The 20,029-nt window shown below is 35.8% G+C and overlaps 1 protein-coding gene across 1 annotated transcript in view; it reads right to left on the reverse strand.

The window, feature by feature from the left end:
* Positions 1-20,029, reverse strand: part of LOC108734469 (glutamate receptor ionotropic, NMDA 2B) — a 114,447-nt gene that overhangs the window by 14,574 nt on the left and 79,844 nt on the right. The window contains exons 6-12 of the mRNA XM_025981139.1: positions 19,463-19,692; positions 10,948-11,191; positions 7,280-7,492; positions 7,006-7,222; positions 6,107-6,374; positions 1,710-2,237; positions 759-827 (exon numbers count right to left, since the gene is read on the reverse strand). Coding sequence (XP_025836924.1) covers positions 759-827; positions 1,710-2,237; positions 6,107-6,374; positions 7,006-7,222; positions 7,280-7,492; positions 10,948-11,191; positions 19,463-19,692 — 1,769 coding nt within the window. The remainder of the gene's footprint in view (positions 1-758; positions 828-1,709; positions 2,238-6,106; positions 6,375-7,005; positions 7,223-7,279; positions 7,493-10,947; positions 11,192-19,462; positions 19,693-20,029) is intronic.

Below are 20,029 nucleotides of genomic sequence, written 5' to 3' on the forward strand. Positions count from 1 at the left end.
TTTCAAGCAACTCATTTCAAAATGAAATTAAACGTGCTTTAACTAAGAACGAGACAAATTAAAAAGTACATCGCTACCCATTTCAGTTTTAATTGGAATACTTTGTATTTTTACTTCTAGTGATGCTAAAATGAGATTCGAATCTTATTTAGATTTACTGCCAATGAAATTTGCAAGCGTCCCCTAGGCTAATTATGTTAGTATCTCAGTAGCAGTTAAATGACCACAAATGACCATATTGCCAATGGCCAAACAATGTATAGATATGGGCAATTAAAAAGGGTTTCATTGATCGTAAAAGATACACTTCATAAATGAGTAATTAACTAAATTAGATAATTGACTAAACCAATAGCCAGTTTTAAATTCAGAGGTTATAATTGTTACGATAACGCAAAAACTAAACTAACTTTGCTTCTCAAACACATTTGCAAAAATTACAAGCAGTTTTTATCACCACATACATAGAAATGTCACAATAAACAAGTATTAACTAGTCTTGTGTTGTAACTCGCCGCTGACTCGTCACATTCTCGGCACTGACTCGCCGGCATCTCGCCGTTACTATAACGAAACCGAGCAGCGGCGAGTAACGAGATGATTCATATACCAATTTAAAATAAAAATAGATCAAAATCAGTTTCATTTTGCGTTACGTTCATGATACATACTACGTTAGACTAAAATTGTTCGACTACAGGTTGCGTCCCCTATAAGTGCCTAACAACGAAGCGTTTTTCATGCAACATTTGACTTACTCGTTTGCTTCGGACGAGGGTGACAAACAGGACGAAAGACAAGTGTTGTTACGGTTACGACGACGGTGCCTATTCATACAATACAACAATAAAAAAAGTCGATTGATGAACGAACAATAACGATAAAACGGTTCAGTGGATTGCATGTAACAGCGGAAATTGTATTCGGGATTACAAGGGTATGATGTGGATACAATAACAGAAACAGAAAACATGCGAAAAGCACGGCAATTTTGATTTTTACTTTCATCTGCTTTCTTTTCTTTCACGACTTTCTTATTGACTGTTTTTAACTCATTCAAATCTTGAAATAGATTATTCTGCAGTTGCAAGTGTAGCAACTAAATTCATAAATATTTCCAAGAGGAAGTTTCTAATCCAATAGATTCATCTTTGTCATTTAAAATTTGTAGAGGGTCACACCACTAGGGGTTGTAAAATGTTTCATGGGAGAGTAATAATTTGCAATTTGGATAACTCTTGATAACTGCTGTTAGAAATACAAAGTTACCAAACAACAGCAGCGTTTCTTATTGTTTATATTGCTACGGGAATTAGTTGTTGTTAACTTGTTTGTCCCAAGTCATCATAACTTTCTAAGGTTGATTTATATTCGGATAATGATAAGATAAATATAACAACTATTAATTTGCCATGTACCAGTTCTGTTTCTCTTTTGAGAATAATATTTTTGTGTTCCGTTCGTGAAACTTTCAAATTTAAGTTTTTGAAAGAAAGAAGAGTGTAAATATTTACAATGCAAATTTCTTCTCGATATATTTATCCTTTAGCGATACTTAGAAGTTGTAAAAACATTGGCTGAAGCGAGTTTTTGTGTAAAAAAGAAAACCAAATATGTAGAGCGAAACCATGCTTCATGCACGGTGGTTGAAGAAAAATTAGAGAAAGGCTTTCAAGTCTCCAGGTGATTGACGGCAGGTAGCTACTTACTGTCTTTCAGGAGGCGGCGGTTTTATCCCATGGGATTCCAATTCCTTTTCCAGCTGTTTACATCGCATTTGGGAGATATCGAGGTCGCGCTTCACTTTCCAAAGGTGCGTGTCGCAAATGGGATCCCGACACCGATGTAGCCTTAGAATGTCCTGAGCTTCGAAAACGGCACCCCTGAAGGTCAAACTTTTTCCCATCGATAGACTTATAAGGGCGCAACAGCCTCCCTTATCTGTTTTCGCTAAATGTTTACGGACGTATTTGAAATAGAGGTGCTCGAGCAATAAGAGCAAAGCCGCCAATAAAATTCCGGCCATCAGCAGAAGAAACGCCGACAAGAATTGTTCCAGAGCCAATGGATCGGAACTCTTATGCTCCTGTTTGCCAGGCTTACATGTTCCTGTCATCCAGTAACGCCGTAATCTTTCAAGATCACCGTTCTCTCGAAAATCGAGCAGTTTTTTGTTGAACATTTTCAAGTATTTTGAATTGCGGGGAAACGCCAAGCCGTAGCCTGTCATTGCGTACCTGAAACAAGAGGCGAGCTCTTGTCAATACAATACCGCACGATACATCATGTGGAGCAAGCGGTGTGTATTCACGGCGAGCTACAGATGAGTTCTTAACGAGTACACTAAAGTAATTTAAAAGTCAAACCGTACCCTATCATTGCATACGTTAAACAAGAGGCGAGCTCTTCAATACAATACCGCACGATACATCATGTGGATCAAGCGGTGTGTGTTCACGGCGAGCTACAGATGAGCTCACAACGAGTACACTAAAGTAGTTTAAACGCCAAATCGTAACCTATCATTGCATACGTTAAACAAGAGGCGAGCTCTTGTCAATACAATACCCCACGGTACATCATGTGAAGCAAGCGGTGTGCTTTTAGGGCGAGCTACAGATGAGTTCTTAACGAGTACACTAAAGAAGTTTAAACGCCAAACCGTAAACTACCATTGCATACCTTAAACAAGAGGCGAGCTCTTGTCGATACAATACCGCACGATACATCATGTGGATCAAGCGGTGTGTATTCACGGCGAGCTACAGATGAGTTCTTAACGAGTACACTAAAGGAGTTTAAACGCCAAACCGTAACCTATCATTGCATACGTTAAACAAGAGGCGAGCTCTTGTCAATACAATACCGCACGATACATCATGTTGATCAAGCGGTGTGTATTCACGGCGAGCTACAGATGAGTTCTTAACGAGTACACTAAAGGAGTTTAAACGCCAAACCGTAACCTATCATTGCATACGTTAAACAAGAGGCGAGCTCTTGTCAATACAATACCGCACGATACATCATGTTGATCAAGCGGTGTGTATTCACGGCTAGGTTCAGATGAGTTCTTAACGAGTACACTAAATGAGTTTAAACGTCGAACCGTAACCTATCATTGCTTACCTTAAACAAGAGGCGAGCTCTTTTCAATACACTACCACACGATACATCAGCAAGCGGTGTGTATTCACGGCGAGCTACAGAAGAGCTCCTAACGAGTACACTAAAGGAGTTTAAACGCCAAACCGTAATCTATCATTGCATACCTTAAACAAGAGCCGAGCTCTTGTCAATACACTACCACGGGATACATCATGTGGATCGAGCGGTGTGTTAACGGCGAGCTGCAGGTGAGCTCTTAACGAGTACACTAAAGGAGTTTAAAAGTCAAACCGTAACCTATCATTGCATACGTTAAACAAGAGGCGAGCTCTTGTTAATACAATACTGCACGATACATCATGTGAAGCAAGCGGTGTGCTTTTAGGGCGAGCTCCAGATGAGCTCCTAACGAGTACACTAAATGAGTTTGAACGCCAAACCGTAACCTATAATTTCATACCTTAAACAAGAGGCGATCTCTTGTCAATACAACACCACACGATACATCATGTGAACCGAGCGGCATATTTTCACAACGAGCCGTAGATGAGCGCTTAACGAGCACCCTGAGAGAATTAACCTACTATAGATCATTACCGTACCCAAATTTAACAGAAATGTATAAATAGAAATATGCAGTCATGAGCAATTCGTTCAAAGATTTCTAAAAGTATGTTCTGATTCGTGTTAAATCGCTTGGATACGAAAATCTTTAAAACTGCAATATCGGGAGAACATTTTGAACTTAGGTATAAGTGCGAGTATGGGGAATAGTCGCACTTTATCAACTTTTAAGTTTGAACTTGCAATGTGACGCCTTTTGTTTGACACATTTCTGTAACGCTCTGCTTTAAGATGCATGAAATTGTATTCTCGTAAGTAGTTCGCCGTCTCAAATTTTTAAAATAAAATTGGAAGGATATATTATAAAGGAAAAGCTTCTGCCATAGCAATACTTTTGCGTTCCACGAATGGCGTTATCAATCAAAAACAAATTGTCTCACATATTTACAAGATAAGTATTAGGTAATACGTTTTGATGAAGCGTTGGCATGATCCATTTTGACACACAAGACGATGTAAATTGAGAAGGAAGTAATATTTCAGTTTTATACATCACTCTTTAAAAATGAATCAGTGGATTTTCAGCAATTTTCAGTGAATGTATACTAATCTTCAAAATTTTGCTATCTTCAAATAAGTAAGTAACTAACTACATCAGTACAAAATAGCTGAGTGAAATATTTTGATTACTGCTTTTTCAATTAATTATCACTAATTTATTGAGAATATGAGTTTTTGTGTCAATTTTTCACTATTTTAAATTTGCACCATAATTTAGAATGTTTTTTTTATGTATATTTAAAGAAGCACGTCTCAGAAGGGAGCGTATGCTACCAAAGGCTTTTCCGTAACTTTTTACATTTTGCTCTTGCAGGGACTTAAAGTTCTGCTTCATTTGGCAATTTGTCTCATTTTCTCGTAGTAGTTTTCATATAAATTTCCTGTTTAAAAGTTCATTCTGCTTACTTCGTAACTTCCGCAATCTGTTCTAGTTTTATGGACTTCTGATTAAGTTAGATTTCGTGCATACCTTCCAAAGAACTTCTCTTCGTTTTCAAGAAATAAAATTACAACGCGGGCAATTAACACAACTGAATACTCATACTCAGAGGTAAGAGTTCTCGTATCTGCATTTTCAAATTGGAAACCAGAAAAAGATATTTATTACATCTTTTTGCCTTTGTTGTCACTTCTTCAATAAACCGAAAAGTAGGTACCTTTCAATTAAAATACACTGAAGTTGATACTGGATAATCCTTACAATAATGTTCGTGAAAGTATTTAGTAACAGTTCCTTCAAAATGTTACTAAAATAGTAGTGCTACTGTCACATAGTGTTCGTAATTTCCAAAATTATATTTTTCATTTTCCCGGAATAGAGTCTACATAACCTTCAAAACGCAGAACCATGGTATGCAATTGTATCTGTTATGTTTCCGGGATATATTGGGTTACTTTATGAAACGCGAAAATGCTACACCGAATGTATACAGGGATACGCGACCAACGTGGGTAGAAATAAAATTCCAAGGGTTCCATATGACGAAGACAAACACTACGTGGGGTCCTATAAAGAGCAAACCTAAACGAGAAAAGGAGGAAGAGTCCGAGGAGGGAGATTAAGTGAGATCCGGGTGTGAAACCGGTAGGGAGAGATGAACCAATGGTCCAAATAGTTCGGGAATCATCGAATCTCCAATAGTGACTTTTAAACCAGAAAACAAATTACAGATCCAAATTAGTCCTTTTTTGTTTATCTCCCGAAAATAATAATACTTGGATAATTGGATAGGGCTTCTCCAATGGTGCTCAGAAGCTACTGAACTTACAAACACGATCGTTTTGTTCAACTCTTAATCTTAAATTAGAGAATGAATTACAGATAGGAAAATAGCTCTTTTCATGCTGTTCATTCCACCATTAAACTAGTCCGCGGATACAGGAATGTTAAACAAAGACATTTTGCTTTTTAACATTCACCACATTTTTATGCACAATGTCATCTGCTTTTTTGATAAGGGAATACTAGAACATTTTTGAAATGCGCACTAAAACCGTGACTTTTTGAACGATCTGCAATAGAACGTAAAAGTGCACACGACTGCAAAGAATTGTCTCTGACGTAGATATATCACATCGCTAGCTCTGAATGGAGTGTATTTCACAGCCACCTGTTCCATAATAAAACTTGACGAGAGAATATCTTTTTCGTTCCGAAAAACAATAGAGAAGAGCATTTCCTCTCGGTATTGTTGTCAAACGCCAAGTAAATAATTGAGGTTTTAACGTTCCTATTTCATGAATTTATAAGAGTAGTAGTATAAGCAGCGGGATTCTGACACGTTTCTGGGTTATGTACGTCATCAATATGGCGACCGTTTTATACATTGGTTTCAGTAAGTATTTGAAATAGTTCAGAGATTAATCGACTTACCATGATCCAACTGTTAGCAGTCGACAATCTTCATCTTGAACCGTAAGATAGTCCAAAACGGTGCCGTCGTAGATGAAGGCGTCTAAATCACTGGACAGCACCGCTTCTACTCCTTCTTCAACACTCGTCTTATTGAACTCTTGCATGTAGTGATGCATGATGGGAAAGTATTTGGCAATTGTCGAGTCACTGTGGGACCACGGGATGGTTCCAAATTTGAACATCGGCTTATTAGAAAACGGCCTGGAAAGGCGAGGATCATCTAAACCTGCAACAAACGAAAGGCAAATAATAAAATCTGCAAAACTGACTGATATTGAATTTTGTCTTGATATAAATCTTCATAATAGTTACCCTTAATCACTTTAAAGGAGATATCTTTTAAACAAACATAAACAGTTAATAAACTTCTTGCTGTTCTAAATTAACGTTTCATCATCACGATCATCAGCTCCCGACTACATGAACATTATTATGTAAACTTAAATTGCTTCGTGAAGTCATTAGGGTAAACGACAGATGTAGACGCTTTCGAATATAAACATGAATCTATATAGGAGTTCCTACCTTTACATTCAAAATACTTTTCTCTAGTCCACGAAATTGGCATTGTAGTTACCCTTAATCACTTTTTAAAAGGTACCTACTTCTTTTATGCAAACAATTTTTTGTAATATTAATAATTAATGAAATTCTCACTGTTCTAAATCTACATTTATGTCTACGCATTACATAAGTATGTTGTCATATTAGTATTCTATGAGGATGAACTGTTCATCACACTCGCGATTGCCAGAATATTATTACATAAATTGAAGTTGCTTCGTGAAGTCGTTAGCGTAATAGAGGGGATGAAGACGCTTTTGAATATAAATATGAAACTGTACAGGGGTTCGTACCTTTAAATTCAAAATATTCTTCTCTGGTAATCATGAAAGCCGCGAGATTGGCAGTGTAGATGGCAAGGAAGACGACGGCGAAAAGGGCCCAGACGTTGGTCATAAAACGAGCGGTAAATCCCCGCGGTGAATCGACGTGAACTGCAGCTTGAAATAATACCGCCCAAACAAGCCAATACGTTCGAAACAATGAAAATCGATGAGGTGTTGTCGATCCCTATAACAAAAACGGAAATAAACAATCCTTCCTTTTATCTACAGTTACGATTCTTACTTGGTTAAGAGACAGTCTCATATTGAAGCCGCTTGGTGACAGCCATTCGAATAGAAATATTGTAAATGTTGCTGCCTGAATTGCAACAACTCCCACGAGCATCCACGACGCGGTATCAAATGGCTCGAGGAAAGCTGTAGGTGATATTATTCCTGTTCTCTTTGCCACCAAGATTGCTATCCCGGTTTCCATAAAAGGGACACTAAAGTCCACCTACAACAATAAAAACCTTACTGCATTCTTGCTCGTTCAAAACAAACAAAATTTTGATAAAACTACTCCTAAAAATTGCACAACTATAGTGAAATATATGGGTCTGCATTAAATACATTTTTGCTTCATTTTTTCCAATTTATTTTTATTTCTGATGTCTTCCTTGTAGTATTTTCATGTAGTATTGGTAAGTTACCTTACGTGATACGCATTTACAATGTACTGGATCTTATCGTTATTAAATTACAAGTCGATATTGATTATTTATGAAAGGCTTGTCAATTGAATATGCCAAGTTTATTGAACAGTAACCGTGACCAAACTACGTAATAGACCATGATGCAGATGGGTATACAACTGATTTTGGATGTCATATGCAAGCTGCGAGCGACATAAAACGTTATAGCATACACGACGGGAAGATTATGGTACAAGACTTGTCCACAGGTGTGACATTATTTGCAAAGTTCCCTTAAATTTAATTAATTAATAAAGCACGATAAGACGTCTCGTTAAACGATAGAGCACAGTGGGCCACAAGGCACAAAAAGGAAGAAAAAAAAACATTAACATTCAAAGCCATTATCTACCTACCTACTGTTATTGCAAAATAAAATTAATTATCTCCATTAATTGCATTAAAAGGCAGCGGCGGTTACTAAGGTAATAAAATCATTTATTAAATTCGGGGAACAATGTATAACTCGGTTTCAATTAATTGTGACCCTTTTAGTAAAATTACAAGAACTCTGGCCAGTTTCTACAGCAACTAGATAAAGTAACTATAATTTAATTTAACAAATAACGCTGTGTTCGGTACCCTACAACAAACTGTGTTCCTCGTTTGTTTTTCGAGCAAGAAAGTATTATATTTACGGTCTCGTTGTCTCATGTTTTTGTGCGAGCAAGTTTTAAAACGAAACAAGTCAGGGTTACTTAATTTAGTATGTTGGAGGGTATGCTGCTTTATTTAGTACAGAAAACAACAACAACAGTTATAAAGTTGTGATATAGCAAACCATAAAGTTAATAAAGGTCGAAAAGCCTGATATTGTAATATGTTATCAGTATCTGAACAATAATTATTGAGGAGTGATCAAAGAGTGCAAAAATTAAATACCCAAAGTCTTCCTGATAAAAGTCAATTAACAATTCCCTTATATGAAGATTGGAAAAACTTTGGCGGTTGTTGTAGAACAAACAGAACCCCAACGCCAATACACGACACTGTAGTTGTCCAACTACAGTGTCGTGTTTTGGCGTTGGAACAATTCCCTTGTTTTTACCATACGTTACCTTTAAAACAGTATAAATTGAATATGTTGAATTGAATGAATTGAGTATGAATTGAATTAAAAATGCATTACGAATTTAAATCTAGAAATATTAAATAGATTCGACCTTTACTTGCTAAAAATCTAATGAATAAAATAAGACTACATGATTTTCACACACTTTTATTTCACAAGTAAAAATTGTTTCGTTAATCTTGGTAAGCATTTAAAGTCTGAGGAAGCTAAGACTGACGAAACAATTCTTACTTGTGAAATAAAAGTGTGTGAAAATCTTGTCTTATTATTTTATTCACTTAAATCTTCATTTCTCTCTTCTTCCAATTGGTGATTTTTTTTCTTAAAATAAATTTAANCTTGGTAAGCATTTAAAGTCTGAGGAAGCTAAGACTGACGAAACAATTCTTACTTGTGAAATAAAAGTGTGTGAAAATCTTGTCTTATTATTTTATTCACTTAAATCTTCATTTCTCTCTTCTTCCAATTGGTGATTTTTTTTCTTAAAATAAATTTAAATTTTTAATTCCTTCATAATGGAGCATTACGTTGAAGAACTAATAAAATGAGTTCTGCAGTTCACTGTCATTAATTTTTGAGCACTCTGTATACATCATGTACTAAATGAGATTATAAAATGAATATATAACAGTACATCCCAGGTAGCTATCTATCAAACTTTTAATGATCCGACCAAGATTCTAATGAGTCGTTATACGGAGAACTATATCGTCTTAACATATTCTGTGACGATGGGCATTATTTTACAACGTTAACTGATAAATTATACAGCAAGCGTCATAAAAATAAAAGGATCATGATCATATATACGTTGACATTACGTTTCATCACTGGCAGAGCTACTAACAGGAAGATGTCTTCTCGTAATATCATATTCTGCAATTTGCCGACTATTAAAAAATTTAATTAGGAGATCGAATTATATCATAGAGGTACTTTTCATATCCAGGGTGATATTCTTTAGTCAGAATATTAAATTAAAAACTACCAATTTTAACGTATTCGAGAAGACAGAAAACAATTGCGAAAAAGTGCGCGGGTCTAAATAAATACATTCGAGTCTATAATTGGTTGCATATACATCTATGCACTTAGGGCTTAGGTTAAATTAAGCGGGAATAGTTTCAAGTGGAAATTTAATGAAAGTAATATATTCAATGAATACAATTAATTGTTTTTATATATAGTACTTTGTAATTATGTAAGTAATTTAGTAAGTAATTAATTTGTTATAGTAGTTTATATACGTTTACTCCTGATACAATCGAGGAGACAACTGGATAAAACATATCTCACCCCTTTTAGTTAAATCTCTTTGAATTCACTAAAAATAACATGTTCACAAGTGATACACTTTCACATTTGTGTCAAACGAATGCAGAATATATTACATTTATTATTTCAATTTTGTTCATGCCCTGAAATTTTCACGTTTATTTAGTTTAATTTAAACCACAGATTTTGAAATTTCTAGAAACAAAGCTTTATTCATATTAGAATTATGAGAAATTGTTTCTGTAAATTCCCGAGATAAAAATGTTTAATCTCTTAGAGTCTCTGAAAGCGAGACTCGAGTCTCCGTCTCTCATCGAGTCTCTCTGGTGTCGCTGAGAGAGACTGTCGAGAGACTCTCAAAAAAACTGTTTAGCGTCTCTGAACGAGAGTCTCGAGTCACTCATAGAGAGATCCTCATTTCGTATCCAGTCTCTGAACGAGGGACTCGAATCTCTGAACAAGAGACTCGAATCTCTCAATAAGTGGTGTCTCGAAAGACATATTTTAGAGATCCCAGTCTTTCTACGAGAGACTCGAGTCTCTCAATTTTTCAGTTTTATTCGTTGAGTCTCTCTGTGAGAGATTCGAATCTCTGAATTAACAATTTTATCGTTCGAGTCTCTCATACAGAGACTGTGAGAGATCCATAAAAACACCTAGGCAATAACTGAGAGACTGCGAAAGACTGCGAGAGACGCTCTCAGAGACGCTATAAGACTCTGAAAGACTCTGAGAGACTAAAAATTTTTGTCTAGGGTTTCCAAATAAACTTTCTTATTGTTATCATAATTTTATAACCAGATAATTTCTCCTATTAGTAGATTTCCTTATCTATTGTTAATTCTATCTACTAATTACTGGACTACTTACCGCTGCCTCTCGTTCAGCATTGATAGTCAGCGATGTCATGACCATGTCCGTCTTTCTATTAGCTAAATCAGCAATGAGTCCATTCCATTTTCCGTTTTCATTGACACCCCATTTACCGTCTTCGACACGAACTAATTCGTACGTAAATCCTAATTCTTCGGAAAACTTTTCCAGCAGATCGATGCAGAAACCGGAACAACACTGGTAGAAACTTCCATTACGGTGAACTTGACTTATGTTGACCCTGGAACAAAGAGTTTATAAGAAACGAAACAAAAGAAGGACTGGAAAACCCCGTAGAATAACAACAAAATTTAATTTAAATATCAGTTGCAACATCCAACAAGATCCTGCAAATTCTTTTGGTTTAAATTCTGGTCGTAAAGTACTAGACATAATGTAACAAAACGTTTAGCCATAAAAGTCTTGAAAATCATATTACTTTATGTATATTTTGGCCAAATGCACAGCGAACAAGGATAACACAACATATTTTTCTTGTATACCGATCGATATAGGTAATAAAGGTAAGCGCACACTCATCGGAATCGGACGACCGCCGGATAGAACGGCAGGAGAAAAAATAAACCATATAAATTTAAAAACAAATGCAATAGGCACGTTCTGTTGTAATTTCTTTAAAATTTTTGTTCCCGTTTTGAATTAATAACTTAGATCATCTGCTCTTTTTGTTTTTATCAATACCAGAATGAAAAACTCGTTATCAATAACCATGTAACAGATGCGATTCAACTTTCTGATAGAGACGAAAAGTTTTTTTAACTTTTACCCTGTTCGAAAACAAACAAGGCTGTAACTGCAGAGCGTGTGTTCAACAAATATAAAAGTAGAAAGCACTCGGTAAAGTCATTAGGTAGAAATCAGGATTTGTTTGTATAGTTTATCGTTTCTAATTAACGCGAGTTTCGAGCTGTAAAGTGTTTTAACTAATTAATTACAATATTACGTAATTAATCAATTACGAGAACTAATCTGAGGAATTCGTGCAATGAAATTGTTTCAGATAAAGGGCCACGATTTTCTATAAATGACAAAAACTTGACTTTTAATTATAATTAAGTATCTACCCAATTACAGGCGCGTATAGAACATAATATTTTTCAGCAGGAATGTTACAGGACCTATCATCTAAACCCTTTTACAACATGCCCTATTAAGACCGATGTCGACTTTATCTGGATACCCTATTTCAATCCCCATTTAGCCCCAACATGGTTGTCCTACCTAAACCCTGATGGAGCTCTGATGCTAACACTTTATTTCAACCCTTGTAACGTCTACGACTGAAAGAATCAGTGTTCTGTCTTTGCTCACTCAAGCTACCGCTTAATTTGTTTTATTTGAAAATAATTCAAGCGGTTGTAAACGGTTTTTAGATTGATTCGTACCGACTATACCTATAATGGATATAGAAGTTTGTCTTGTATTATAGTTTTAGTTCTCCCATGCTATCAACGGATACAATACCTTCTAAAACAAATATTTTCTTTCGTAGTTATTTTAAATTCCGGTGGTAGACATAAGCCGTTGGCAGTCCGCGATACTGTCGGCTTACGCCCTGACTAAAGACCTGCATTATCAGACTTTACTGGAGTATGTTTAACATGCTTTGATATACATCGCATGCATGAGGATGAGAGCCTTTAGTTCACTTTATACAAACATTGTAAAACGTGTAAGCTTTCTGTACCCGGTGGAAGTTTTTGAGCTCTGTTTAACCCAAGTTCTACCATACTCAGAGAGACGAAAACTAAATATTGTAGCATGTTACAAATGCTGTTGTTTTAGGGCAGTAAATCGTAATATTAACTCAGAGGTGTCCCTTCAAAAGTAAAAAATACAGAAAGAAGCATTTCTTAGAACGTTTTTATATTCATAGATACTGTAGAAAATTAAAAGAAGTGGATGATTTTAAGATTGTTAAAGGTGAATGTTTGGAGCGCAGCGTTGTACGGGTGCGAAACATGGACGGTGGACGCTGGTGGAAAATAAAAGGTTAGAAGCATTCGAAGTGTGGTGTTAAGGGCGAATGATGAGGATAGAGTGGATAGAGAAGGTTAGAAATGAAGGGGTATTAGAAAGAATAGGAGAACAGAGGATTCTATGGAAGTCAATAAGAAATAGACGAGTTAGGTTAGTAGGGCACCTACTCAGGCATGAAGGTCTAGTCAGAGACATATTAGAGGCATAAACGGGAGTTAGGAGGGGTAGAGGTAGACCTAGATTAGATTACTGTTCCCAAATAGTTAAGGATGTGGGTTGTTCTAGTTTTAAGGAAATGCGAAGTTTAGCTCAGGATAAGAAAAAGTGGAGGTACGTGTCCAACCAGTCTTAGGACTAACGACCTTATGATGATGATAAAATATTGAGAACGTCAGAAATGAAGAAATATTAGAAAGAGTAGAAGAACAGAGAACGAAAACTAAAAAATAGGTAGGACACATTCTGAGGCATGAAGGTCTAGTCAGAGACATATTAGAGGCAGAAATGTAAATTAGGAGGAGTAGAGGTAGGCCTAGATTGGATTACTGTTCGCAAGTAGTTAAGGATGTGGGTTGTTATAGTTTTGGGGAAATGTGAAGATTAGCCCAGGGTAGGAAAGAGCGGAGGTGCGGGTCCAACCAATCTTAGGACTGACCACCTTATGATGATGATGATGATAATTGTATGTATAAATGTGTAAAAGAAAATAGTAAAGTGCAAGGAAAAGTAAGGAAAATTTGAAAAGCACTATGAAAAAGGGTATTGCTTCAGAATGAGTTAAACAGCTTGTTTAACAGATTGAAACGTAGAGCACATGTATTATCATTGATTTTGATCTCTCTATTAATTTAGACATTTGCAAAAGTTTTGCGTATCATTTTCCTTTGCCTTTCCAATAATAATTTAGATTAATATACGCGCCTACTGAACAATATTATGTGATATTGCTTCTCGGAAATTGTATATTAACATAAGGAGCATTATTGTTAGTTAATTACTTAAATAAGGTAAGAGGAAGTTTAGCGCTATAGCAACCGAAGACTTTGCAAGTAGGACTAAATTATCTGGCTTCCTGCATGTATCTTTATTATATATTTAACAAATTAAGGAGTTAGTTTTCTCTGCTTCTCGAAAGGCGGTATTATTAAGCAACTTAATTGAATTATTAATTAATAACACACAGAAGTTAACAACTAACTATTAAGAGCTGAAAGTTATCTTAATTAATCTTTAACAAACGAAGACGTTATATAACATTTACTAAACAATTATCCAATCGCAAAATAGTAACCTAAGGAACGTTTCTCGAATACTGATGACTTTTTCAAAAAACTCTGCATTTCCCTAAAACGACCACATCCCACATCCTTAAATACTTGTAAACCTCTACCTCTACTCTTCCCGTAGGAAAAATTTCCATTGAACGTCAATGGGAATCAAGGGAAAATTTGTAAATTCCATTCAAAACCATTTGGCATAAATGGAAAAACAATTGTTTCCATTTACAATATAATTTCATTAATATTTACATAGGAAAAGTTTCCATTGATTTTCAATGGGAACCAACGCAAAATTTATAAATTCTATTTANAACCTATCTCGCCTATATTCCATTGACATCCATTGAGTTCTCTGTTCTCCTATTCCTTCTACTATCTCTTCATTTCGAACCTTCTCTTGCTTGTAACGTTTTCTTTTCCGCCGCGCCCACCGTCCATGTTTCGCACCTGCACAGCGCCGCGCTCCAACAACACACCTTTAGCAATCCTTTTCGAATTTCTAAATTAATCATTCGCGAGCATAGAAGGACTTCTTTTTATTGAAGGCGACTCGACCATGCACTACCCTCTGTTTTATATCCCCACTACTCCTTCCGTCCTGACTTATCGGACTGCCTATAGATACCTGAAATCAGCCACTTCTTCTAATTTTTCGTCTCCTATCTTTATATTCGCTCTTTCTCTACTTTTTCGTTCCTTGCATACCAGTATAATGCCATTTAATTATTATCAGTGGTAATAAATGGAGAATTGCCAATGGGATGAATAGAATTCTAGTGGAAATTCCATTCATCCCATTGGCAATTCTCCATTTATTACCATTAATTATTATCAGTGGTAATAAAATGGCATTTTTTTAATGGAAATAGAATGGAAATTTTTCCTACGGGTTAACTCCTGTTTCAGATTCTAATATGTCTCATAGCTAGTCCTTCACGCCTAAGAAGGTGTCCTACCAACCATTTAGCCTAATTTCTTAATGACTTCCATAGCGCCCTCTGTTCTCCCACCCCTTCTAACATTCTTTATCCACGGTATCCTCATCATTCGCCTGTAACACCACATTTCGAACAATTCTAACCTTTTCTTTTCGGCGACACGACCTTGCGCTATCCTCTGCTTTATATCCCTACTACTCCTTCCATCCTCACTTATCTGACTTCCTAGGTATCTAAAATCAGCCACTACTTCTAATTTTTCGTCTCCTATCTTTATATTCGCTCTTTCCCTAGTACAAAATTCATTGCAAGATTCTTCGAAAAGAGGCAGGTTTAATAAGTTTTACAGTCAAACAACTAATGAATGTTACACAATAAAACATATAATAAAAATTAAACAAAAAACCAAACGCTCCGTATTTGGAAAAGGAAACATTTGAGAACCTACGCTTAAATAACCCTTTTTTGTCTAATATTTCTCAAATGTACCGTGAGATATTGAGATGCAATTGGAAAACACCCTCTGTACATCAAAAATTGTTGAAGCGCCGTTATAGATCGTCCAAGAATTCAAAATATAGGTATATGTATTGCTCAAGACTATACGCAAAATATATAGAAACGTAGCGATTCCATCTTCAGCATTTCTTGAACAGACATCTAACAGATATAGTAGTTTCTTGGAACCATCAGTATACGAACTAAAATTGGAATCTTGTAAATTGTGTAGATAAAAGGATGCTTGCTTTATTAAATTTACAGTCATGTTACGAATTCATTCGCATTGGAGTACGTTATTTCCTTTTCAAAAGATTGTTTCAATATACAATGTAAACTCTTTATAACGTCACTCGATATAACGACAAACTCCTTAAAACATCGAAATTGCTTGACTTTGGTTGGTTTACATTTTTTTCTATACAATATTACACTCTATATAGCGTCACGCTCACTCTATTTAACGACAACAANAGTTCATAGACATGACCCATTTTTATCGATTATTATAGCGACGATTAACAGGAAACAGGCGTCATCACGCTCGACTTTGATGAAAAATATACTGTCAAAATAAATGAAGTTAAATGCAACGGATGTTTCGTTCGCGTTCATAAGATTCGAAAACCTACGAATTACAGGGTGTGATAGGGCACTATAAAATAAATGGGACTAGTCCAAAAGTCCACACCGTTTTCGAAAAAAACGTACTTGAAAGCACAGGCAACAACCAGACCTCGGAATGATCAAGCAGAAGAATGCGACACTGCTACGCCGCATTCAATCAGCTGCTACTTAGCAGTATCCGTTCTGTATTTCAGTGGTATTTTTATATTCATATATTTATTGTTATTTGTTAATTTTTAACGTTGTAGGCTCGTATTACATATGTAAACAGTCGAAGTTATAAGAAGTAGGTCAATGTGTCAGTGCCATAGGCCAGTGCAAAAAAGTGTACAGTAGTTATTTAATTAATTGTTATCGGAATGGGCGTCGTGTTGTAGCGTAGTAATCAGCTGTTGATATTTACTTTAGCTGCTTACTTGTTATCACAATTTCTCTATACGTTGCTAATTCACGCCCAGGGCCGGCTTCGGATTGCAACTTCGTCTGGTTCTCTTACAATTTCTTTTTGTCCTTTAACCACAATGCTTTACTCACCATACGATTCCCTACTGCATGTAGTTATTGCCTTTCAAAGCTTGCTACTCATTTCAGAAACACCCTGTCTATTAGGTCTTATGTATCAAATAAAAGTTTCAAGAAAGCTTAATTGTTTTTGATTCATTACACTTACACGTCTATTGTGTTTGCCTGTAACATCAAAAGATACTTTTCATACTCATATGGTTATTTTTATAGTATGAGGCACAAACGACCCTTAAATTTTTTTTTTCTGTTTGTAGTTTTTGGATTGTTCAATATAAACCGGTCAAAATTGTGAAAGAAACCTGATTAAAATTAATTTGTCCACAAATTTATAAGATGTAAGATTTTCGTTACGAACGCAACGATTCATTTCGATTGACTTTACTCTTTTATAGTATTGTTATTGAGCGCGATAAAGACAAGATTAACTTTAGTTTATCGTACCAATACAAACTGACTACACCAATAAACGTACAGGTCAACTTTTCCAGCCAACAATAAATTTCATAATTGGCTCAAACCGAAACAATAAAATATGGTTTTATGGCGTACTGGAGGTTTTGCAGTTATTTCCGGATAAAATTTAGTAGAAATTATAGTACCCATTTATCCAACTTGTGCGCCGCTTATGACTTTTATTATTGCAGTTCATGCAAGTTTATGTCACCATTCATTACTGATTTAGCTAGCATCAAGATTGCTTCTAGTTAATGATAAGGATATTTGCTTTTATATATTTAGAAAGAATAATAGCTAGACTCTCTAAAAAAGGCATATTTTTACATTAGAAAAATTTGGGAATGTGTTAAATGATTTAAAACCGAAATAAAGGACATTAAGAAATTTAAAAGTGAACAGCTGCAGCCCTGATTCGGGTCTTCGTTTCCCTGATTCGTAACGTTTCGCTAACACGAGGGTCAAGCTTCTTTAGAAGTCCTTCCATCTTTGGTACTGGGTAAGCCCTGATTAGTCTTCTAAAGAAACTAGGCCACGATATCCTTTAATAATGTGTCAATTTAAAAGTAATTACTGAAACAGTTAGCGAATACTTGTTCGCTGCAAATAATGCAGTCACATTGTTCATATAATAACATGTTTTTTTTATAGCATCAAAACCTGCCGCTTACAGGAGGTGATAGAGCACCATAAAACAATAAAATAAAGTAAATGATGGGACTATTCCGAAAGTCCACACCATTTTCGATAAAAACGTATTTGAAAGTACAGGCAATGACAAGTCCGGCTCTGGTAGGATCACGCACAAGAAAGCGCCAATGCAACGTCGCATTCAATCAGCTGCTACTTAGCAGTATCCGTTCTGTATTTCTTTTGTATTTTTATATTCATGTACTTTTTGTTGTTTGTTAGTTTAGATTTACAACCAGTCTAGAGTAGTTCTTTGTTCTTTTAACGTTGTAGGCTCGTATTACGTATGTAAACAGTCGAAGTTATAAGAAGTAGGTCAATGTGTCAGTGCCATAGGTCAGTGCAAAATGGTGTACAGCAGCTATTTAACTAATTGTTATCGCATTGGACGTAATGCAATGTAGCATAGTAATTAACTGTTGAAATTTACTTTAGATGCTTAGTTATTATCGCAATTTCTCTATAAGTACGTTGCTAATTGTTCACTAATTCATTTACTGGCCAATGAGGATAAACAAACGCTGAGATCATTCGTCTTGACTATCTCATAGCATAACTTACATAGACTTTTTTTTTGATAGCATCAAAATCCGCAGCAATTATTATATTATTAAAACAATTATTTCTGCTACTTACTCGGCCATAACAGCGTCTGTGGCTACCCTACAAAGAACACCCCGATCCATGGAGCATTTACCGCTGACAGGATCAGGAGGGGTCAGAAGAATGTAAGGTGGCTCTTCCAAAAATGTGATTTTCAAATGGAATTTTTCGGGCACTCCCTGGGGAGGCGNATATCATAACTTACATAGATTTTTTTGATAGCATTAGAACCTGCCGCTTACAGGAGGTGATACAGCACCATAAAACAAGAAAATTAAGTAAATGATAGGACTAGTTCGAAAGTCCACACCGTTTTCGAGAAAAACGTATTTGAAAGTACAGGTAATGACCAGTCCGGCTCTGGTAGGATCACGCACAAGAATGCCCCAATGCAACGTCGTATTCAATCAGCTTCTACTTCTACAGTACTTCTACAGCAGTATCCGTTCTGTATTTCAGTGGGATTTTTGTATTCATATATTTTTTGTTATTTGTTAGTTTAGATTTACAAGCAGTGTAGAGTAGTTCTTTGTTCTTTGCTCGTATTACGTATGTAGACAGTCGAAGTTATAAAAAGTAGGCCAATGTATCGGTGCCATAGGTCAGTGTAAAATGGCGTACAGTAACTATTTAACTAATTGTTATCGCAATAGACATAATGTAATGTAGCATATTAATCAACTGTTGAAATTTACTTTAGATGCTTAGTTGTTATCGCAATTTCTCTATACGTTGCTAATTGTTCACTAATTCATTTACTGGCCAATGAGGATAAACAAACGCTGAGATCATTCGTCTTGACTATCTCATAGCATAACTTACATAGACTTTTTTTTTGATAGCATCAAAATCCGCAGCAATTATTATATTATTAAAACAATTATTTCTGCTACTTACTCGGCCATAACAGCGTCTGTGGCTACCCTACAAAGAACACCCCGATCCATGGAGCATTTGCCGCTGACAGGATCAGGAGGGGTCAGAAGAATGTAAGGTGGCTCTTCCAAAAATGTGATTTTCAAATGGAATTTTTCGGGCACTCCCTGGGGAGGCGTGTGGCTGTTTCCGGGCCAAACAATGTCTTTTATGTCTAATCCTTCAGATTCCCACGATTTCCAGACCCCTATCTGAAACAAGTAAATTTTTTTTGTAACCAATTTGCACGGTTATTTTGTAACGATGAAAACTGTTTAGTTTCAGACAAATACCGTAGAAAATCTATAGGGTTGTTCGGAAAGTCATTTCGTTTTTTCCCGACAGAGGATTTAATTAAAATTGGGTTGTCTACAACAACGTCAAACGCAAGAGGTCATGGAGCAAAAAAGATGAACCGGCTCAAACCATTTCCAAAGCCGATATTCACCAAAAAAAGGTGATGCTGTCTGTTTGGTGGGATTTTAAAGGAATCGTTTTTTTTGAGCTTTTACCGGATAACACAACGATTAATTCGGAAGTCTACTGTCA

Source organism: Agrilus planipennis, unplaced genomic scaffold, assembly GCF_000699045.2.
Source record: "Agrilus planipennis isolate EAB-ADULT unplaced genomic scaffold, Apla_2.0 scaffold1, whole genome shotgun sequence".
In the NCBI taxonomy this organism is placed as follows: domain Eukaryota; kingdom Metazoa; phylum Arthropoda; class Insecta; order Coleoptera; family Buprestidae; genus Agrilus; species Agrilus planipennis.